The sequence below is a fragment of the Natator depressus genome, chromosome 7 (assembly GCF_965152275.1).
Source record: "Natator depressus isolate rNatDep1 chromosome 7, rNatDep2.hap1, whole genome shotgun sequence".
NCBI lineage: Eukaryota > Metazoa > Chordata > Testudines > Cheloniidae > Natator > Natator depressus.
Genome location: NC_134240.1, coordinates 32038481 through 32062520, shown reverse-complemented (window position 1 = coordinate 32062520; position 24040 = coordinate 32038481). Strand labels below are relative to the sequence as shown.

The 24040-nt window shown below is 47.9% G+C and overlaps 1 protein-coding gene across 1 annotated transcript in view; it reads right to left on the bottom strand.

Moving 5' to 3' along the window:
- EHD1 (EH domain containing 1) overlaps positions 1 to 22146 on the bottom strand; it is a 35566-nt gene extending 13420 nt beyond the window's left edge. Inside the window, exons 1-2 of the mRNA XM_074957977.1 lie at positions 21677 to 22146; positions 17620 to 17717 (exon numbers count right to left, since the gene is read on the bottom strand). Coding sequence (XP_074814078.1) covers positions 17620 to 17717; positions 21677 to 22080 — 502 coding nt within the window. The 5' untranslated portion in view covers positions 22081 to 22146. The remainder of the gene's footprint in view (positions 1 to 17619; positions 17718 to 21676) is intronic.
- Positions 22147 to 24040: the final 1894 nt, after the last annotated feature.

Here is a 24040-nt window from a genome sequence, read left to right as displayed (position 1 = left end):
TTTCAGAGGGACTCAACAGTATTCATGATTAAGAAGAGTCCCTCAATCATATTCTAAGCAGCAGCCCTACTACTATGTAAACTATGTTGGACACTATGTAGAATCAAATGAAATAAAAATCTTGAATTCACGTGTTCCATAGAATCTCTATGGATAGTAATTCCATGCTCTATTAAGAATATAACAGTAGGGATCCATTATCAACCACGTGACGAGGACAGGGATAGTGATGATGAAATGCTAAGGGAGATGAGAGGTTATTGAAATAAAAAACTCAATAATAGTGGGGGATTTCAATTATCCCAATATTGACTGGGTACATGTCACCTCAGGATGAAATGCAGACAATTTCTCAATACTTTAATGACTGCTTCTTGGAGCAGCTGGTACAGAAACCCATAAGGGGAGAGGCAACTCTTGATGTAGTCCTGAGTGGAGTGCAGGTTCTGGTCCAAGAGCTAACTATAACAGGACCGCTTGGAAACAGTGATAACATTTAACATTCCTGTGGTGGGAAGAACACCTCAACAGCCCAACACTGGCATTTAATTTCAGAAAAGGGAACTATGCAAATATGAGGTGGTTAAACAAATTAAAAAGGTAGTGACTAGAATGAAATCCCTGCAAGCTGCATGGACACTTTTCAAAGACACCATAATAGAGGCTCAACTTAAATGTATACCCTAAATTAACAAAAAAACCAGTAAAAACTAAAAGAGCCACCATGGTTTAACAGCCATGTAAAAGAAGCAGAGAGATAAAAAGGCATCTTTTAAAAAAGTGGAAGTCAAATCCTAGTGAGGTAATTAGAAAGGAGCATAAACACTGCCAAATTAAGGGTAAAAAAAGTAATCAGAAAAGCCAAAAAGGAGTTTGAAGAACAGCTAGCCAAAAAACTCAGAAGGTAACAAGATGTTTAAGTACATCAGGGGCCCCACTGGTTGTTTAGCAGGCTTTCCTGCTTCTGGACGATCGATAGACGAAAGGAGCACTTAAAAACGATAAAGTCATCGCAGAGAAACTAAATGAATTCTTTGCTTCAGTCTTCACGGCTGAGGATGTTAAGGAGATTCCCAAACCTGAGCAGTCTTTTGTAGGTGACAAATCTGAGGAATTGAAGTGTCATGAGGTGGTTTTGGAATTAACTGAGAAACTTAACAGTAACAAGTCACTGGGACCAGATGGCATTCACTCAAGAGTTCTGAAAACTCAAATTTGAAATTGTGGAACTATTAACTATGGTTTGTAACCTGTTCTTTAAATCAGTTACTGTACCCAATGACTGGAAGATAGCGAATGTAATGCCAATATTTAAGAAGGGCTCTAGAGGTGACCCTGGCAACTACAGACCAGTACATCTAATGTTAGTACCGGGCAAATTAGCTGAAACAATAGTCAACAAAATTGTCAGACACAGACCATAAATTGTTGCGCAAAAGTCAACATGGTTTCTGTAAAGGGAGATCATGTCCTACTAATCTACTAGAGTTCTTTGAGGGGTCAAAGATATGGACAAGGGGGATCCAGTGGAGATAGTGTACTTAGATTTCCAGAAAGCCTTTGACAAGGTCCCTCGCCAAAGGCTCATATGTAAACTAAGTTGTCATGAGATAAGAGGGAAGATCCCTTCATGGATTGAGAACTGGTTAAAAGAGAACAAAGGGTAGGAATAAATGTAAATTTTCAGAATAGAGAGGGGTAACTAGTGGTGTTCCCCAAGGGTCAGTCCTAGGACCAATCCTATTCAACTTATTCATAAATAATCTGGAGAAAGGGGTAAACAGTGAGGTGGCAAAGTTTGCAGATACTAAACTACTCAGATAGTTAAGACCAAAGCAGACTGTGGAGAACTTCAGAAAGATCTCACAAAACTCATGACAGGTTTCAGAGTAGCTAAGTGATTGGGCAACAAAATGGCAAATGAAATTTAATGTGGATAAATGTAAAGAAATGCACATTAGACAAAATAACCCCAACTATACATATCATATGATGGGGGCCAATTTAGGCACAACTAATCAGGAGAAAGATCTTTGAGTCATTGTGGACAGTTCTCTGAAGATGTCCACGCAGTGTGCAGCGGCAATCAAAAAGCAAACGGGATGTTAGGAATCAAAAAAAGTAGAGAACAAGTCAGAGAATATCTTATTGCCTTTATACAAAGCCATGGTACGCCCACATCTTGAATACTGCATACAGATGTGGTCCCCTCATCTCCAAAAAGATATACTGGCATAAGAAAAGGTTCAGAAAAGGACAACTAAAATGATTAGGGGTTGGAACGGGTCCCCTATGAGGATAGATTAAAGAGGCTAGAACTTTTTATCTTGGAAAAGAGGAGACTAAGGGGGGCTATGATAGAGATATATAAAATGATGAGTGGTGTGGAGAAAGTGGATAAGGAAAAGTTATTTACTTGTTCCCATAATATAAGAACTAGGGGCCAAATTAAATTAATGGGTAGCAGGTTTAAAACAAATAAAAGGAAGTTCCTTCACTCAGTGCACACAGTCAACCTGTGGAACACCTTGCCTGAGGAGGTTGTGAAGGCTAGAACTATAACACGGTTTGAAAGAACTGGATAAATTCATGGAGATTAAGTCCATTAATGACTATTAGCCAGGATGGGCAAGAGTGGAGATGGATGGCAGGAGAGAGATCACTGGATCGTTACCAGTTAGGTTCACTCCCTCTGTGGCACATGGCATGGGCCACTGTCGGTAGACAGGATACTGGGATGGATGGACCTTTGGTCTGACCCTGTATGGCCATTCTTATGTTCCGATTTCCCCCCCGCCATCTTCATCCACAGGCTTCAGAGCACTTTACAAAGGAGCATTATTCTCATTTTACAAATCGGGGGGGAAGGATGACAACTTCTTCAGTCTCTCACAGTAGGCCAGGGGCAGAGCTAGGAACAGAACCCAAGTTGGAGTCCTAATCCAGTGTGCCTGCCCACTAGGTTATATTGCCTGCCCTAAGCTCAAGAACTCAGACTAAACTTCAGAAGAGGTGGCATTGGTAAGCATCCTACAGTATTTACACTTTATGCTTCTTGCCCTTCTAGAGCACTTCAAATACAAAGGCTCCATATACCTGGTATCAAGAAGGGAGTGATGTACTTCAGAGTTAATTTCTACTCCAATAGTACCTAAAGGGCTGCACCAGTGGAGATCAAGACCTCATTGTGCCTCAACACCCCCTGACTTAGAGCTTGCTGTGTAAAGAGGGTAGAGGGGAAACAGGCACAGGGGGAAGGCACTTGTCACAGATCACAGCAAAGATCACTGGCAGAGCTAGGAATAGGACCCAGGAGTCAACTCCAGTGACTAAAGCAAGGCAATTGGGACTATGCTACCTCACCCAGATCCAAAGACAGAGCTTCTCAAGTTTAGTTGCACAGTGGAATGGAATCCCTTATACATCATGGGAGAATCACAGCTGCCTCCCCCTCCTACACTCCAATCCTGTTTCTACAGCCAGATGTAAGTCCATTGCTCTGCTGAGGAATTTACTCAGACTGGCCACATGAGTTCATCAATTTACTGACAATGAAAAGAAAAATGAGAAGTAACCAGCTGTGTAGTTCTGCGGAAGCCAAAGGGGAATTCTGTAGTATTTGCTCTTAAAGGACAAACAAGCCAATATACCAACAGCTGCCACTTCCTCTGGAGGAACCTCAAAAGGCAGAGATATGCATTATATCAGCACTGCCAACTCACAAGATCTCATTTCTTAAAGGCTTGGCTCCCAGAACCATATTATACAACAGTCCTTAAAAATAGTCTTAGTCTTCATAGTTAGAGGGGAGAGTTTGAAAGTAGGACTACTAAAGCCTCAAGTCAGATGACAAATAGATCTGTCTTAAAAATCTCATGATTTCTTGAAGCCCCAGCCTACTTTCCCAGTGCTTGGACCGGTCACTTATGTACTGGAAGTTATATTGTGAATAATCTGGATTTCTTGACAGCTACAAGCCATCCTGTTTTGTATGACCAATTGGTTTTAGAAGTTTGGGGTAATCTTTACCACAAAGTACAATATACATTCAGGTCAATGTAAAAAAACCAAAGGTTGCTGAAGTTATGGCAGCATGGCTAGTGGTAAGGACTGGGGAAATCAAGTCAGGACACTTGGGTTTTTATCACCAGCTCAGCCACAAATTCACTATACTGTGACCTTTGGCAACATAAGCCTGAGAGTACACCTCCCCTGCTTATGGGACATCTGGAGGTTTAACCTGCACAGGACCTGGGTAAGGCCTTTAAAGCAAGGCAGAGAGAATGCTGTCCTTTAGAGGCCGGTCTTTGAATTTGAGACAGTTGTGTGCTCCCTTGCTATCCCTGGCTGCTGAACCACACCTGACAGGTATAATACACAGTGTTGTCACAATCTTGACCTGACATATTTCCCCACAGAGGAAAGTACTCAGTATAACCATATTCTGGTGAGTATAGGGTGCATTGTTCAGGTGGGGAGAGAGCCAACCTATCTGCCTAGACTGAAGGTGGGCCAATTACAGCCTGTGGGCCACATCTGGCCTGTGGGACTGTCCTGCCCAGCCCCTGAGCTCCTGGCCTGGGAGGCTAGCCCCTGCCCTTCCCCCCCATGCTGCCTCCCTCCCCTGCAGCCATGCCACTGCACAGGCAGTGCTCTGGGCTGCCTGCTCATGCAGGGCAGGGCAGCAGCCAGACATGCTGCTCTGAGTGGCATGGTAAGGGGGCTAGGGCATTGGATAAGGGGGGCAGGCAGGGGCCAGGCTGTTTGGGGAGGCACAGTCTTCCCTACCCAGCTCTCCATACAGTTTTGCACCCCGATGTGGCCCTCAGGCCAAAAAGTTTGCCCACCCCTGGCCTAGACCCACATTAGTCAACTGCAGAGTAAGGAATGAAGAGAATTGGAGATCAGCACTCCTGCAATACATGAGGAAGGTTAGACACATTCCAATCCCATAGCTGCTTGTGAATCAGCAAGTCTGACCACTGTTATGGGTCTGCTCTTTTTTAAGCAGCAATGTTTTAAGAAAGTTCTCCTTTAACAACCCCAGGAGGAAGTTGTGGCCTGTTTGGTCAAACTGGGAACTTTCCCATGGCCTCTCAGTTGCCCCTGGGTAGAGCACAATTAGAGGTTAAGAAAAGTCATGGCCACTGCATGGGACTGTTCAAGGGGAGCAGATTGGTCTTTGCCTTGCTCCACTCACAGGTGAAGCAATCTATAGGTAAGGCTGGGTTAGATCATGGTGACAAGGAACACAAGTAAATTCTGTGTCTTGGCTGGCAAGTTTTGCCAAGTAGGGTTTATAGAAAGTCCTTGTCCTCCCCTGGACAGAAATTCAAGCAGAATCAGTATCCCACAAACTTCCCATGTTTCTGTAGAACTGCTTCAACTGTAAGTTTGCAGTGTTGTAGCCATGTTGGTCCCACAATATTAGAGCTCTATAAGTTTGAAAGGATGCCTTTAAGCAATAGAAGTTGGTCCAATAAAAGTTACCTCACCGACCTTCTCTCAAGTTGAGACTGGATCAGACCTATGGACCCATCAAGTCCATTATCCTATTCCCCACTTTCCACCCCAATAGCCTGCAAGCTCTTTTGAATTGGGTGCTATAGACAGGACAGTCCTTGATCCACTGAGACCTGGTCTAGTTGAGCATCCACCTATTGTCTCTTGTCCTTTGCTTGTATTTTGGGGGGAAGGGATCTTTTTGAGCTGTGTACAGTACCTGGCACAATGGGGTCCTGTGTGTCTGGGGCTTCTGGGTACTACCACAAGACAAGCTGATAATGTAACAACTGAATGTTCTCCCTGGACACATAAGTGACCCTTGGAACTCTGCTAGGCTCCTTACGTGACAGCAAGTTCCACAGGAAACTACATTTGTAGAAGAGTTTCTCACCTTTCATTTTCAAATTTGCTGCTCCTCATTCAGTGTCCCATTTCTGGCTAGCCAGAGTGGTTCTCTTCTCTACTGTTATACAGGACAGGAAGACTACATCACGCTAGTAAACAAGCTGCAGTGCACTATGCATTGTAATAAGTTACTGTTGCCACTTTGCAATGTAGTTTAAAGTGTTACAATTTAGGTTTTTGGGGGTTTTTTTTGCATCCAGCAATTAGTCACTTGGGAGGCTCATCTCAAGTCACTGGGTGATTCTGCTTGATACCTCACATCCAGTGCTCCCCAAAAATGTGCTGCATTTCATAACATTTGCATCAGAGGCTGAAGTAACTGCCTTATCTGTGGGCAGGACCTTGAAGATCACCACTGAAACTAGCTTTGCCAATGTTAATGGTGGAATGTTACAAGGGGGAAGATATTCGAGGTATGTAGTTATGTTTGTGCAACAGATCCTAGAGGTGCTGGACTCAAGAACTTGTCAGCAAGCAAGTCAGTCATTTAGATGCTACAGCAGTGGTCTCCAACCTTTTTATGCTCAAGATCACTTTTTGAATTTAAGGGCAACCCAGGATCTATCCTACCCCTTCCCTGAGGCCCTGCCCCCCTCACTCCATTCCCCCCACCCACCCCTGTTGCTCGCTCTCCCCTACCCTCACTCACTTTCACTAAGCTGGGTAGGGGATTTGGGTTGGGAGGGGGTGTGGGCTCTGAGCTGGGGCTGAAGGGTTCAGAGTGTGGGAGGGGGCTCTGGGCTGAGCCTGGGGCAGGGTTGGGGTGTAGGAGGGGGTGAGGTGTGCAAGCTCTAGGAGGGTGTTTTGGTGCAGGAGGGAGTTCTGGACTGGGACAGAGTGTTGGGGTGCAGGGGGTCAGGGCTGGGGTGCAGCCTCCCACCAGGGAGCCCTGACCTCTGGTGGCTCCCATAGGCATTGCAGTGCAGCTGCTGTAAGGCAGGCTCCCTGCCTACCCTGGCCCCATGCTGCTCCTGGAAGGGGCCAACACACCCCTACGAGGGCAGGGGGGGTCGGTGACCATGTGGCTCTGCATACTACCCATCTGCAAGGACCACCCTGCAGTTCTCCTGGCCAATGGGAGGTGTGGGGGTGGTGCTTTCAGGCAGGAACAGAGGGAGACCCCTGCCCCCCCTCCACCCCAAGGGCTGCACTGGATGCTTCCAGGAGCAGTGTGGGGCTGGGGTAGGGAGGGAGCCTGCCTTAGTGGCAGCCATGCTGCACTGCTGGGGATTGCAATTGACTGGGAGATCCCCTCAGATTGACCAGTTGGTGACCACTGGGCTAGAGACCCCTTTGATTTGCTCCCAAAGGCAAAACCAAGCAGAGAGTAACTGGCTGTAGCATCTTGAACTGACAGCTGTACAGCACCACCCCCACACCCCTTCCAAAGCTATTCAGAAATCACTGATGGGATCTTTACTTCAGGGCCAGCCTACACAAAGGCTCTCCCTTGGTGTTGTTGGGAAGCCCCTGTTCAACTGGCTTTTCCCCTTACAAAGCAGTGCATATTTGTTTAACCAGCATTCCCTACTCTATTAATGGTGCTGCCAAGTACTGTACTGGTGCATTAGAGGCCCCAGCATTCACTGGTACAAGAATACAGTTTATGCAGCAAGCCATGAGTTGCAGAGGGCAGCCAAATCCAGCTAATTAAAAATCGGATTTTAGACAATGCCTAAAATCCTAGTACAGCCACAAAATGCTAACTTCCAAGATAAGCCATGCAGACCAGGGCAATAGGATCTGCACTGAGGCAGCTACACCAGCTGCTAAGCTGCCCCCCCAAAGTGAATGACTCTGAATGCCTCTCCCTACAAGGAATCCTACAGTTTATTCCTGTAAGGTCTTGAGGCCCCAGTTCAGATCAGGGCCCCTTTGTGGAGGATTTCACAGAGGCTAAACCCATGTAGTAGCATACTTTCCACCGTTTCTGGTTGGCTCAGACTCCACCCCCTCCTGGTGGATGAGCTGCCCTCACTTATTCACATCTTTTCTGAACAGACTACAACACAAGGGCATGAAGTCTTTGACACTTAGGTAACTTCAACTGGTACAGAACATTGCAGTACCTCTTCAGCAACCTGGGTTACCATGAGTGCATCAAACCTCTTCTACATTGACATCCCATAGAACAGGGGTGTTCAACCTTTTTCTTGGAGGCCCCTCCAACATGCTACAAAAATTCCATGGCTCACCTTCACCACAACTGTTTCAGTAGATTAAAAACCAGGGCCAGCATTATGGAGTAGCAAGCAGAGCAACTGCCCAGTACCCCATGTGACCTTGCAAAGCTAAATTGCTTGGACTATGGCTTCAGTCCTGGGCAGTGGGGCTCAGGATTCAGCTTTCTGCCCTGGATCCCAGTGAGTCTAATGCTGGCCCTGCTCTCTGGTTTATTTTGGTGGACTCCCTGAAACCAGCTTATGTCCCTCCACGGGTCCCCAGACCCATGGTTGAGAACTGTTGCCACAGAATATGAAATCAAGGTCAAGATCTCAGTACTTATTTTAAGGTGCACCATGGCCTGGATCCAGGGTATGACAAGGCTGTCTAAAATTCCTGGATGGAGACCCACTTCTGTTCCTCTGGCTCAGTGGAATTCTCCACAATAAAGTGAGCAGCTCACCTGCTCAGGAGACAGGTTTTTGGAGGTTGGTCTGAGATTGCAGAATGAACTCTCCCAAGAACAAAAGCCCATCCCAAACCTCACCACTTTCTACTCCAAGTGCAAGGTGCATCTCTTTGCCTTGCCTTCTTAATGAAGATTATCCTTCAAAACCCTTCACTGTGATGCCTACAATAAGCTTGCAATGGTTAGGCCACTGCCATGCTGAGTCCACTGCCTATCATGCTGACCAATACCAACTCAATGTTTCCTTGAACTCCCATGCTAATCTCCATCTGTTCATCTTGTCAGCTCTTTGGGGCTAGGACTGGAAAGGCTGAAAGAACATGTGACAGATGTTAGTCTTATTGCCTAAGATCAGATAGCATAGTGATGAGCTTGGGGCAAGAACCTATACAGAAGCTTACAGTCTAAAAAGTCAAGACAGTAAGGAGGGGTGGGGGGAGAGAGGGAGAGAAGGGACTTGCTCCAGATCACAGCAGGTCAGCAGCAGAGATGGAACTGAACTCACACCTGACTCCCAGTCCAATGCTTAGTCATCACACCAACTCAACCATTTGAAGTTGGATCATGCTGGAACATTAAGCCATGCACAGGACTTGGATCCCCCACAGCACCTCTTTATAGCCGCAGAAGACAGCCTTCCCACCCCATAGTTACGTGGACTGGATTTGTTTTTGGTTTGAGCAATGCTCTTACACCACAGAATAGGAGTTTGCATGTAGCAGACTCCAGATTTCCTGTGACTCAGCAAGGCCCACAATGGAAGGCAATACTGTGCAGAACAGTTATGTAGATAAACAGAGTTAAGCAAGCTGTGTTAAAAGCTATTCTAAACACCAGGTACCCACCTTACCCGTGCATTCTTTAGAGATGCTCTGATATGCACTTCTATGCCTTAGCAGTATGGTCAGAGACCAGGGAAGCCAAGACTCCTGATTCTAAATTCCCCTGCTGAGTTGAGTAAATTACAGATCTCTACAACTTCCAGTCTCTGTTCTACCACTGAAAACTTGGCAGATCTTCACAAGAAAATGTTAACCAGCATCAGGTAGAATTAGATCAAGCTGGCCCTGCTGTGTAGCAGTCCAGCACTACCCAAAGCTCTTTACAGGCAGACTATCCAAGGACATTCATTTGCTTCAGACTGCATGGGGTGGAAGGGATGCAGGGTCACTCTAGAACGTGGGTTTAATTCCTAGCCAAGATTATGGGAAGTCACTAGCACGTGAGGTGAGTTGGTGGGTTTGAGCCCACGAACAAGGTATGTGTCCAAGTCACCAACAGAATTACTGGTTATGACAGCAAATCCACGAGTCTGCCCCTTCACACCTTGAAACCTGATCCCTTCCTAGTCCACCTTCCCATGAAAGTAAAGATTGTTCTCTCTGGCTTTATAAGTGGGAAAACTGAGGCAGAGGTAGAGCAGCTTGCCCCAAGGTCACGGAGTCTGGAAACTGAAGCCAACTCTTTTGCCCCCCATCCAGCACTTTAACCACAAGGACAGCATAGGGCACAGATGAAGTTACCACTCCTGCCTATGAAGAAAGGTCCTTAAACCTTTGTACCAGGCATTTCAGAAATACCTGAGAACAGGACTGAAATCTCAAGAGCACCTAATCTGGCACCTTTCATGCAGCTAAGATTCAAGACTCCTCCTACAGAGGGAATGCTAATTGGCTAAGATCTGAACACTGGAGAGTATTTGCTATATAGCAGATGGCTCCTCCAATGAATATTCTTCCAGGGCAACACACCCTGAACAGTTCTAATCAGTGAGAAAATTACATTAATAGTGTGTTTCTGGGGCCATCCTTGGTCAGATCACCTTGTTTTAAGACAAGGAACCATTAGAATAGCTCATATGGTGTGACCGCTTGCGTACCACAGGCCATTAAACTTCACCCAAATACCCTTATGTTAAGTCCAATGACTTCAGTTAAACTAAAACATTCAGTCCTCGTGTGTCTGGGACACAAGCCTCCTGAGACCAAGACTATGGCCACACTACAGAGCTTCCAGCTAACCCACTACAGCATTGCTAGTGCAGATGCTCTAAGCAGATAGGAGAGAGCTCTCTCCTCAACTTAATTACTCCAGCATGTGCCCCCCCCCCAGCAGTGATAGCTATGTTGTAACACCGCCCACACCAGTGCTTAGGTCTGTGTAACTTTAGTTCAGGGAGGTGGCTTTTCACATTCCCAAGTGACATGCCCACAAGCTGTAGTGTGTATATAGCCCAAGGGCCCACCAATTCCTGAGGCTGCTGTGACAGCAGGGTATTAGGTGATCTCAGCAGGTGACCCAGACCCCTTGCTGCAGAAGGCCAGAACACCCCAAGGTCCCGGATAATCAAATCTGGTGATCAGACAGACCCTGGTGCATGTGAGCACACACAAGCCAGGCAGCTAAGTCAGGATTCTTTGCACCACCTGAGAGCACTGGTCCAGCTGATCAGACATGAGATCAAGAAGCCCTTGATGGGGTTACTGAAGTCCTCATACCCCCAATCATTGCTTCGACTGCACACACACCCTCCTTACATATAGGAATTTACACCAAGTGCAACTGTCTCTATGAAGGGAACAGGTGACAATAGGCCACCTTGCAGCATGAGACTAGAAGCCAGGCTTAGAGGCATGAAATGTCAGCCATCAGCTATGGGGCTCAAGGGTAAGTATCTATGGCTTGCTTTATGCAGCTCAGATCAGATATGGCCTTCTTAGAGTCTACACAAATTTACTTAATACCCACCCTGCACATAAACATCCTGGTTTGATTCGTTCTTAAAGTACCAAAGTATCTGTACACCCAATGAAATCAATGAAAACTGCACCCTGCCTCTCACCTTGCAGTCAAGCCAGTCACAGCCTCTGTTACCAGCAAACATTCCAAGACCTTACTCTGCAAGAGCCCTCCACTGGGTCTGCTCAGCCTACATCCCACAGTGAACTGCAGGGGTGTGCATGTGAAAGCAGTTTGTTTACAGCTACAGGACTTTATAGCACAACACTGACATGTCTATTTTAGGGTGACTGTCTCATTTAAGAACCAAACTGTCCTTTGACAAGTTGATTTAGCCATTGTTGCTTGTTATGTAGCTTAACAGCAGGAGAACATGGAGGCTGGCAGATTTAAGGACAACATATTCTGCAATAATCAAGTAGTGAACTTAGCAGTAGTTTGAGGGAGGAGCCTCATTTGCTCTGCAGTGGCTGAGTCTTCACACTTTTCCCCCAGGCAGATAGTCTTGGAGCTGGTTATGATGTTATCCAAGACCCAGAAGAACTCCCCATTGAAGGAGATCAGCGATACTATACCAATGGGAGTTTTACTGAGCTGAATACAGCAGAGTTCTAGCATCCAGAAGAAGCTCTGAAAAGAGGACACTGGATAGGGGTGATTAAGCTACAAACCTCCTTCCTTCATTGTTATAATTAAACCCAAACATTAAGATTATAGTATCTAGGGCCTGCAACCCCCAGATCAAGGGCTCTGTGCCAGGCACTAGCCAAAAAAGCAAGACAACACTTGCAAGCTCCCTGTGCAGGAAGTATACCCATTTTACACAGGGAAATGACTTGCCCAGGGTCTCACGGAGTTGGTTGTAGGAATCAGAAATTGACCCCATCTTTCAAGTCCCAGTCAAGTGCTATAACTGGCCTTTGCCAAAGGGAGTGCAGCCATGTATTAATGCAAATTGCCTTCTGTGTTTTGAAGAGCATGGGCAATAAGCCAGTCAGTTTCACCTTCTAAATTTAAGCTTTGACTACCTGGGAGAGTCATTGGCATAACCCAAGATGCAAATTTAAACTGATCTAGTTATACTGGAATAATCAACCCCACAGGGACACTTTCTGTATTAGGCAGCCTTTTCTCAGTGTCTCTCTTGGGAAAGGGTTAAAAGTAAGCCAAAGAGCCACTTATTCTGTATAAGAATGTGGGGAGGCAGGAGGAGAAAGAATCACAACTATGCACCTGCATCATTAGCACAGGCTTCCCTCATGCAAGCCATACCTGAAGCACTAGCACAAGACCAGACACCGCAGAGTATGTCCCAATGAAAGTTTAGAAATTTAAAAAAGGAATTTGACCTTGTTTTCCTACAAGATGTTCTGGGGACTGAAGTGACCTGCCTATCCCTTTAAAGTGGCCCAAAAGTATCACTACAGGAATGAGAGACAGCTAACTCTTACATTACAAACAAATTCTGTGGTTTGTAAGGGGGAAAGGTAAATTGTTCCACAATTCATGGTGCTTTGTTTAGTGTTACATCCTGGTTTCTTTCTGACTGGGGCGGCAAGAGCCTTATCTTTGAAAGCAGTTTCCTGCAGGCATTACTAGTAACTGGAAAAAATATCAGAGGAGGGTTTGGAAAGGCTGATGTGATTAATAAGCAAGACATTTTCCTTCCGGCCTTTGCCATAACCAAAAAGCCACAAATACAACAGGAGCTTCTGGAGCAATGTAATCAAATGCCAGGATTTTGATACTCAGGAAGAGCTAAGCTAGATTACAAGATTCTGCAGAGATCTGAATGAGCCCAGAGATGGACACAGAAGGGAATGTGCAGGGACCAGCCTCAGCACAGAAGTGACAAGCCCAGTTCCTCTGCTGGGGAGTAGTCAGTGGGGTGCTTTGAAGTGGTGTGGGGTACAGAAGAGGGGTGAAATCCTTTAGCAGAATAGAAAAACTGAAACACTAGGTCAAGGTCAGGCACTTGCTAGAGTCAGACCTGGATCACAGCCAGCACTCAGTCAATAGACCAATAAGAGGCCTGAGATTGAGAGTCCGATGTTGTGAACAAGAGGGGCTAGAGGTAAATATTTATGTTGCTCCTCGGGAGACAGAAGATCCAGGTCAGTACAGAGCATTTGCCTCTAGAACAGTGATCCCCAAACTTTTCAGGGTCATGTCCCCCCCTTATCCCTGTCTGTGGCCCCTCCTCACCCCTGGGGGGAGGCCAGGAGTGGGGCAGTGGACAGGGGTAAGGAGGACAAGGCTGGAGCCACAGCTGGGGTGGGCCTGAGGCCAGGGCTATGCCTGGGGCCAGGTGTGGAGCTCCAGCGGGGCTGCAGTCAGCCCAAGGCTGTGGGCAGGGCAGGGCCAGGCATGGATCAGGGCTTGGGGGCTCTCCCTCCCTGCAGGCTGGCCTGGCCTGGCCCTGCCATGCACCCCTGAATGTTCCTCCATGACAGTTTGGGGACCTCTGCTTTAGAAGGAAAGGAAGGCTGGTCTTGTGGTTTGGGAAGTGGGCTGGGATTCACAAGCTCTGAGTGCTAGTCCCAACTCTGCAGCACTAGGCAAGTCACTACTCTGACTCAGTTCCCCTCCCCATCTCTCCATAAAATGGGGATAAATACCCCTTTTCTCACTTTGCGGTCCTCTTGTACCAGGCACTGTGCACACAGATGGTCCCTGCCCCAATCTCAGCTGTGACTTCTAGGAGCTATGAATGCAAACAAATCAGTGCTCAAAAGTTGCTGTCAGAACAGGTGGCAAAGGAATTTAGTTGGAGAGACATTTACACTGTATATGCTGACATGTGATTGTTGACAGTTTGTGTTCTAATTGTTAAAGATTTTGAATCTCAACAGGTCATTAAACTGTCTGACCCCTACCCTCCATAATTTCCTAAATTTTCAGTTGTGGGGAGAGTGCTAAAAATAAAATTCTTCCAAGCCTACTTCTAACTAGGAGAATCAGAAGTCAACCTGTCCTGACCTCTTTACAGTGGGTTCTCAGATGAAGATATTGTGTTTCTCCCAAGACACTCCAGGCACTTAAAGGAGCCAACAGCTCTGGAATGGGGACGAGGGTTGACAATGCTGCTTCAGGTTTCTACCTTAAGCTCATCCATGCAGGAGATGGCCACTCAGACAGCCTCCCTGAGAGAGAGCGCAATAAGATCCCCCAGGAACTAGGGACCATTCCAAATGCTGCCACCTTGAGCTCCAAGGGCAGTGTGCTTCTGATCTCCCTGATCCAATATTGAGAGCAACATGGACCCTGGAAGCATCACTACATGCACACACCTGTGGGTGAGGTTAGAGAATAAGCCACCTGTGACAATTCATGCACAGCTGGAAGGTACTCCTAGTGCTGTCCTAGAGCTATGTATTCTGGTGATAACGGTGGGACTACACTACTTCTAACAGGTTCAGAGCGCCATGAATGAACTTATGTAGAACAGATCTTATTTTTACTCAGAGCACTCAGCCATGGGAAATTACTACCTGCCAAATTCTCCCCCTCAATATTGAGTCACTATTTATCTACATGGCTAAAGTCTGGCAGTCATGTTACAGCCAAGGGATGCTGTAAAACAAGCATTCCCCAGGCCCTTACAGTCACAATAAGAGGCTCAAATGTACAAGCCAATGGTACTCAACCGCACAAGCAAGATCTCAGAACACTGCTCCCCTGATAGGGGGCTCACTCTACAGGGAAGCGAGCTTCTAGGCTCAGATGCCACTTAGTGCCATGAGATCTCTGGAATGCTAAAGCCAACGGGTGCTGCAGGCTAAAGCTCAGGAAGCCATTCAGAGGCAACATCACTGCACACATCCAGCAGTAGTACCTGGATAACGGTCCATTGAATTTGTAGTGTTGCCAGTGTGGTAAAAGCAGTAAGCTGAAGAATACTAGAATGGGAGTCAGTCAAGTGAGAGTTGTGAAGTGTCACACACTTGTCAGGATGGAAGAAAGGCTACTCACTGGAGCACAGAATGGGGACTCCTGGGTTCTCCTCTCCATAGCCAGTAGGTCTAGTGCAGGGGTTGGCAACCTGCAGCCCACGTGCCAAAGGCAGCACGTGAGCTGATTTTTAGTGGCACTCTGCTGCCAGTCAGGGTCCCGGCCACTGGCCCTGCTCAGCCCACTGCTGGCCTGGATGGACGGAACTCTGGGCTGGCAGTGGGCTGAGCGGGGCTGGCGACCAGGACCCTGGCTGGCAGGGACCAGTGGACAGAACCCCAGACTGGCAGCAGGCTTAGCAGCTCAGTGTGCTGCCGATCTGGGGTTCCATCTGCCAGCCCCTGCCAGCCGGGGTCCTGGCTGCCGGTACCGCTCAGCCTGCTGCCAGTCTGGGGTTCCATCAGGAGGACCCTGTAAATGTAAAATTTATTACTGGCATGCGAAACCTTAAATTAATGAAGGCTTGGCATGCCACTTCTCAAAGGTTGCCGACCCCTGGTCTAGTGGTTTAGACCAGGGAGTTATTGGATGATCAGGACACCAGGGTTCTAGTCCCCACCCCTGCTGCCCACTTATCTTACACAAATCACTTCCACTGTGTGCCTCAGGTTTTCCACCAAAATCTGTAGGACATGGACAATAGTGACCTACCATCCAGAGGGCTGGTTTGCTGACCACCCTACAGTGAGGGCAGGCTAACTCACTCAAGTGCTATTAGTCCAATGCCTTCCCACAATTCCCTCTGTGTGCCCAGGACAGATGAATTCTCACAATTCACTAAGACAAAGTAGCACAGCCTACTGTTTTACAAAGCACCATGGGATGCACCATCACAAATCCTAATGACCTGGGGAATGCAACAGCAGCAGAGACAGTAGCACAAGTACGGCTTGCAGCATGGCTGCTGACAGATGGCCTTAGCTATCCTGGGAGCTGGTCATCCAAGATCTCCAAAGTGAAGACAAGCCCCTAAGTTACACTGGTGCATCCACCTTATGGATTTGAACTGAAGCTTGTTCAACACTTGCTTTAAATTGGTTCCACTTGTAAGGGGAGTTACAAGATTAAGGGCTAAAACACATCTGAGGCTTACACCAGTTTAAATGAGATTTAGTTGAACAGGTGAAGCTTTTCTGATATGAGCAGGGACATGCAAACTCAGTCAGCCATTGTCTCTACCTGCAATACAGTGGAGAGGAATGGAAACAGACCATGCACTCATGTCGAGAAGTGGCTCAGCTAAGTAACTCATTGAGATATCTGAAGTGCTTAGCATTCCCAGCAGCATGATTCACAACTAACTGAGGTGGGAGGGGGTCATCCCCATTTTATGCTACAGAAAGAGGCACATTAATGAAGCTAGTTACCCCAGGACAAAGGCAGAGAGGGGACTAGAACCCAGGAGTACTAACTCCCCAGCTCTAACCATTACACTGTATTCCTCAATCTAGAAACAGAACCCAGGAGTACTGACTCCAAACAGCCAGCTCTTACTTCATTTTTATTAAAATTATTAGCCCCACATACAACAAGGGAGTTGCCATCCTGAAGAGCTTCTATTCTAAACAGGACGGACAGGGTGGGAGGGGAAGTGACTTGCCCTGGGTGTCACATAAGAACCAGGAATAGAACCACTTCTCTCACTTCAAGTCAAATGCCCTAGCCACTAGACCATGCTTCTCTACCTCTAAATGGCCTTAAAGCATTGACAACCCAACAAGCGATCCTGCATGCATCCAGGGGGTGCCATGCTAGCCTCCCAAGATGGACTGGACTTGTCCTAATACACTGGCTCTGGAGTGGACATCAGATGCACTTGGTCAGCTTCACAGTTAAGTCCTCAGCTCCACTTCAAGCTAGTCTTTGGACAGACCTGCCAAGTGAGGGATCACCTCTATTGACACTATTCTCTTCCAAACCCAAAAACCAGAGAACATTCGCAGCTCCAGAAAGCCAGACTAGCTCTGGAGTTTTAGCCACCAGTGCAATAGGATTTGCAATGATGCCAATCATTTCTATACCAGGAGTTGACACTGGGGCAAATATCTCAAACCTTGGTCCACAGAGAACCAGGAAGGTTAAGTGGATGACTTAATGTTAAGCTATTTAGCCTTTAAGTTGAAAAAATCCAACTGCCTTTGCTTGGAGTAGTAACCTGCTGCTGTTCTACCAAATGCTCTGCACACATGTACTTCAGACCAGAGCTCTATAAGAGGCCAAAATAAATGGAGGGATAGTCAAGTCTGGATCAAGCTAGTCTGTTTTTATATTATGTGGTATGCCCAGTTTCACACTTCGGGGCTCCATGATCCCACTGGTCTGTCAGATCCAGTCTGGAAATTCTTATGTAATGTAGGTACTGGAATGCATTTAAAGGAAGCAATTACCTCTGCTTATGCGTTGCTTCTCTCCCGAGAGGATACCAGGTGTGTCAATGATACTGATGCTATCCAGGACAGGGTTGGGTAGCTGGGCACACATGAACCTACATCAGAAGAGATACTCAAATTAGACAGGCTAGGCACTTTCCTTCTATAGGATGTAAAAGATCAGAGGCAAGAAAAAAAACCAAGACAGACCAGCCACGTGGTCTAGGCTGGGGCTCAGGATATCTGGATTCAATTGCCTACGTGACCAGGGGCAAGTCTCCCTCCCCACCAGCAGAGACTGCCTTAATTCCCCTATCCGTAAGACGGGGAGAGTTTTACCTAACAGTGTATGGTGAGCTTAAATCCAGCCTCAGGTATATGGGAGGAGGGGTGCTAAGCTAGACAGCAGGCTTTTTGGGGAAGGGCTGTCATTTATTATTTTTGTACAGCACTAGCAGAATTGGTATCTATAAATCACTTCACCTCTGACTCACTGTCTTATAGGAAGTGTACCTCTTGCATTTTAAGTATGTGAAAGAAACTGGAGAGTCTGTAGTTGCTTTGGCAGATTTACTAGCAATAGTGACCAATTTTAAGCTACCAATTGGTCAGTTCTCTTTAAATTACACTAATGTGACACCTGCTCTTCAGCCTTATATGCATGAAGCCACCAAGTATATAAGGCTAAGGACAAGGGAGCCATACTAGAGCAGTGCTGTTAGAGACATTTCTATTAAACCCCAATGGAGACAACCTTGCTCTTCAGCCCAATAGTGAAATGGACTTGATTTTTATTGTCCAAGCCACCTAAACAGTAGCAACAAGTAAATTGGATAGAAAAAAATTGTCACTTCTAATAATCTAAGATATTAGTAACAAACATGCAGAATGCTAGATGCAAGCAGCAATGCGAGTTGTCATGAGTATTAACTGGAAATGTCAGTCAACACTGCAAGTTAGTGCACTTTATACCTTCCAGCTGCTGACAGTGACAAGCTTGATGCCAAAACAGCACATTTTTTTAAAGGAAAGAGTGACAGACTTGAGAATTCCACACTTAACCTTCCCACTAATCCAACAATTCTATGATCGTAATGTAATGCTTCCATTCACTGTTTCCTAACTTTTGATCAGATCATCTCTTGAAAATGAGTCATCTAAAGAGGGAGAATTTGCTGGAATTCATTTATTTTTCCACTAGGCAAACCAACTGGCAAGATCTTTAGCTTGTTCTTATTTCAGAAGTTGAGTCCACAGCAATTTTAGTTCCTCAGCGGAGCCTGCAGCTGCTTTCTGTTGGAAATTTCAGCTAGCTATGCAGAAAGGAAGAGTGATCAACAACAGCAAGGCAATCGTGCTGAGCTGACATGGATTTCATAAAGAGGCAGGAAATCTCTCAACTCCTGCACAAGACTCATTGTAACCCTTAATCTCTAGTGTTTCAGAAGAGACTGAGCAGTTTTAAAAGCTGAACATTTCTACATTATCTTCCAGCCACAAAAAAAATAATCTTAGTTTGAAACTGCATGCTTTGCTGCTCATACACAGACACCTTTAGCATGGTGATTATAGCACAACAGTGGGGGTAGGGGAAGGAAAAACAAGGACATGAGGCTAAACCTGCTACTCCTTTATTGAGCCTAGAGACCCCGCAGTGCTCCTTTAAGGAGCTTTAGGATGAATGCAAGAGACAGACCTTTGTTACATGCCATCTGAAGAACCCACTGGCTAAGACAGTTAACAGATTAAAAGGATACAGTATATTAAAGTTGCAATACACAAGACATTTTTTAAAAACACTAGGCCATCAAGATGAGACAACTTGGGTTAAGCATTAACAGTCCTCATTTTCCTCCAACAGGGAGATCAGAGGCCAACATTCCAGAGACCCATTTAACAGTGGGGTTTAAATGCCATCTAAAATTGGCTTATAAACAAGCCAGCTCACAAACAGCTAGTAGATCCTGACCTAGAATTGTCCAAAAGGCATCCTTCTGGGCAGAGAGGAAGCAGCCATGAATAGAGAGGGGCCCTGATCATGAGTTCAAGCTGCATGCTATGGTTTTCAAGTGTTTCATTCATGCCCTCCTGCATCATGCCCTCATGGTCAGCTATGAAATCTTCTATCACCAAGGGCAGGAAGCCCATTTCTGGATGATTATGAGTATGAGAACCTGTGGCTGGATATCCCTGAATTACCCATTTCCTTTGAGGTATCACAATTTTGTATTTTAACCTTGAAGTGAAACTCCCCTTTCAACTACAGATGCAGCCACATGCTCAGAAATGTCCACTAGCAGGGGTGTACTCTTGCAGGAGTACTCTGCAATACCTCTGCTTCCAAGGGAGCTCCTGAACCCCCCTGCAGGACCAGAGAATTGGGTTCTGAGTTATGAAGGGATGTGGTCATGTTAAGACTTTTTAACTAAATTATGTCCTCTTCGGTTTTGAGGAATGGAGTTTGGGAAGTTTAAGTTAACTTGCTTTAATATTAATTTCTTTCTCCCATTTCAACTTGGGAAAACACCCAGTCAGTTTCGTGTTTGTTTAGGGTCAGTTCCTAGTCAATTTCAGTCAGAGCCCCCTCCATGCACCAGTCAGATGTGACCAACACTGCTATGGAAATCTGAGACATTGATGGGAAGGCATCACTATGCAGTTCTGCACAAAAACCCCCTTCTGCCTGAGGCCATTCAGAGGTAGAAGACTGCCTATGGGGTAGGGAGGGAGTTTTAACAGAATTTGGCTGCAGCATTTATAGAGGAGGTATCCAAGAACTATGCCTTAGAGCAGTGGTTCTCAAACTTTTGGGCTCAGGCCCCACTTGCAAATGTTTACGGCCTGTCAGGACCCAGTAAGTAGTCTGGGGGTGGAGTCCCCAGGGTGGTTTCAGTTAGGTCCTGGAGGGGAGTGGGGAGGGAGAAAGAAGGAGGAGGAGAGACAAGAAGAGTTGGGTCCTGCTCAGCATTAACTGTACAATGACAGCTCCCCATCCCCACCTACCAAGGTACCACCCCAGTGACCATGTACTTCAACAGATAAAGCCCCAACTCTGGCTTTATTATACAGGACTTGGTACAGGGATCTGCACAAAGAAGATTGACATAAGTCTGGGGGCTGAGAAGTATTGTTGGCAGGCTCCCCCCCTGCATCCCTACCCACCCTGGGGCCTCCACACCAGGGTCTCACCTCTTGAAGATGGTACTAAAAAGGTATAGAGATAAGACAGAGAATATCTTATTGCCCTTATATAAAACCATGGTACGCCCACATCTTGAATATTGCATACAGATGTGGTCCCCTCATCTCCAAAAAGATATACTGGCATTAGAAAAGGTTCAGAAAAGGACAACTAAAATGATTAGGGGTTGGAATGGGTCCCATATGAGGAGAGATTAAAGAGGTTAGGGCTTTTCAGCTTAGAAAAGAGGAGACTAAGGGGGGGCTATGATAGAGGTATATAAAATGATGAGTGGTGTGGAGAAAGTGGATAAGGAAAAGTTATTTACTTGTTCCCATAATATAAGAACAGGGGCCACCAAATTAATGGGTAGCAAGTTTAAAACAAATAAAAGGAAGTTCTTCTTCACTCAGTGCACAGTGTCAACCTGTGGAACTCCTTGCCTGAGGAGGTTGTGAAGGCTAGGACTATAACAGGGTTTAAAAGAGAACTGGATAAATTCATAGAGGTTAAGTCCATTAATGGCTATTAGCTAGAATGGGTAAGGAATGGTGTCCTTAGCCTCTGTTTGTTATGTTCTTACTAAGGTGAAACGGGGGGGCGCCATGCAGTGCCACTCATGCCCACCCACCAGCCCAGCCTCACCTATCGAGGAAGGCACGGGGGGGGGGGGGAAGAAGGGAGCGCTGCAGTTGAGTGTGGTCCCCCCGTAGCCAGGCTCTCCCCTGTTGAGAGTCTAGGGGTGCCATGAGTGGCCACGCAGGTCCCAGGCCAGCCCTCACCTGCTGAGAAAGGCGCAGAGGGGCGCGTGGGGCGTTGCAGCCGCCCCCCCCCCCCCACACACGCGTTGAAGGCCGGCGGCGAGCGGCACTGGAGACCCCTCCCCCCGCTCACCTGTTGAGAAAAGCGTTGCCGAAGGCGTTGAGCTTGCGGAAGGGCCGCCGCGGGTCGACCACCAGGGCGTTGCCAGGGACGACGCCCTCGGTCTCGCCGCCCATGACGGCGATGAAGGAGTCGGTGGTGGGCTCGGGCCCGATGCGCATGCCCGGGAAGTCCTGCTCGATGAGGTGCCGGATGAAGGTGGTCTTGCCCGTGCTGTACTGCCCCACCAGCAGCACCATGGGCTTGTTCTCCCAGTCGGCCGGCTCCAGCGCCGGGGAGTGGAAGTCGTGGAAGCGGTAGTACTCCTCCAAGGGCAGCAGCTTGGTGGCGTAGAGCTGCTTCAGCCCCTCCGAGACCGTGCGGAACAGCTCCGGCTCCTTGCGCCGCCGCGCGTCCTTGCTCACCCAGCTGAACATGGCTGCGGGGACTGGAGGGGTGGGGGCGGCTGCGTTACAGGCGGGGGTCGCTACAACGAGGAGAGGGCCAGCAACGGGCTCAGCCGCCTGCCACTGAATAAAGCGCCCCCCTCGGAGCCTGCATTTATACGTATCCCCGCCCCTCAGCCACGCCCCCGAGAAGCTGATTGGTGCTCGCCATTTGAGCCGCTTCCGCCCCGCTCCCTGGTCCCAAACGTTCCTTGCCACCGCTCCGCAATAGTAATGTCGTCACTTCCGCCCCTCTCGACCGCTTTTTGCCTTTGCCTGCCGTCCGTGACCGTTACCGCGGTGGAAGTAGCTCTAGAGTCTCCCATCTGCGCCCCGCCCCCCACTAGCCGCCATGACAGTTACTGTGGCAAAAGCAGGTTTCAGAGGAGCAGCCCTGTTAGTCCGTATTCGCAAAAAGAAAAGGAGTCCTTGTAGGATCGTGTCGGATGTAGTACAGAGGGGGGCAAACTACGGCCCGTGGGCCACATCCGGCCCCTGAGCGCCTGGCAGGGGAGGCTAGTCCCCGGCCCCTCCCCCGCAGTAACGCCCCTGCGCGGGCAGCAGGGCTGCGAGGTCCTGCCGCTTTGAGCCGCATGGTAAAGGGGTGGCGGCGGCGCCGGCGCGCGCGGCGGTGGGAGGGTTGGGTAGGGGATCGCGGGGGGCAGTCATGGGACAGGGGGCGGTTGGACGGGACGAAGGTTGTGGGGCGGTCAGGGGTCGTGGAACAGGGGGATTGGATAGGGGCGTGGGCGTCCCGGGGGGCCTGTCGGGGGGGGGGCGGTGGATAGGGGCCGGGGGTCAGTCAGGGGACAGGGAGCGGGGGGGGGGGTTGGGATGAGGGAGTCCCGGGGGCAGGAGGTCCTGGAAGGGAGCGGTCGGGGGACAAGGAGCAAGGGGAGTTGGATTGAGGGGGGGCAGGAAGTCGGAGGGGGCAGATAGGGGGCGGGAGCCAGGCTGTTTGGGGGGCACAGCCTTCCCTACCCGGCCCTCCATACCGTTTTGCACCCCAATGTGGCCCTTGGGCCAAAAAGTTTGCCCACCACAATGTAGGATCATGTGGTGTTCAGGGGCCGCAGGGGTTTGACCAAATCCACACATACAATGAGTTGTTATCATCTTCACCCTCTGCCTCCTCACCACCGCCACCCCGGCGGCCCGCCTCCCCCCACGCTGGGCATCTGGGATACCATTGTCACTGAATCAAAATCTCCTCACACCATCCCCCAACCCCTGAAACTGCCCATCAAAATCAACCCCCAGCCCCCCCACTGCCCACCAAAATTAGGGTTGTCAACCCTCCAGGATTATCCTGGAGTCTCCAGGAATTAAAGATTAACCTTTAATTAAAGATTGTCATGTGAGGGAAACCTCCAACCAATACTGGCAACCCTATACCGAAGTCAACGCCAAAGCCTCTGACACTGCCCACCTAAATCAACCACCCAGCACTGCTCACTGAAATCAAACACCTGACACTGACCACCCAAATCAACCCCCAAACTCCATGACATTGCCCAAAAGAGTCAACTCCATATCCCCTGACACTGCTCACTGAAATCAACCTGCCTATCCCCCAGTGCCCACCAAAATTAACCCCCAACACTGATCACCAAAATTAACCCTGAACATTGACCACCAAGATCAACTTCCCAACCCCGCCACTGAAATCAAACCCCCAACCCCTGACACTGCTCACTGAAATCAAACCCCAACTCCGACAGTGTCCACTGAAATGACCCATCAACCTCCTGACACTATCCCACTAAACACCATTCACAAGCCCCCTGAATACCATTCCCCCAACACCAGCCCCACAGCCACTGTCATCCAAATCCACCCAATTTATCCCCCAAATCCTTCAGAAACCATCCCTCCAAATCCTCAGACACTGTCCCCTCAAGGCCCCAACCTTTTGACACCATTCCCCCAGTCGCCCTCTGACTCTATGCTG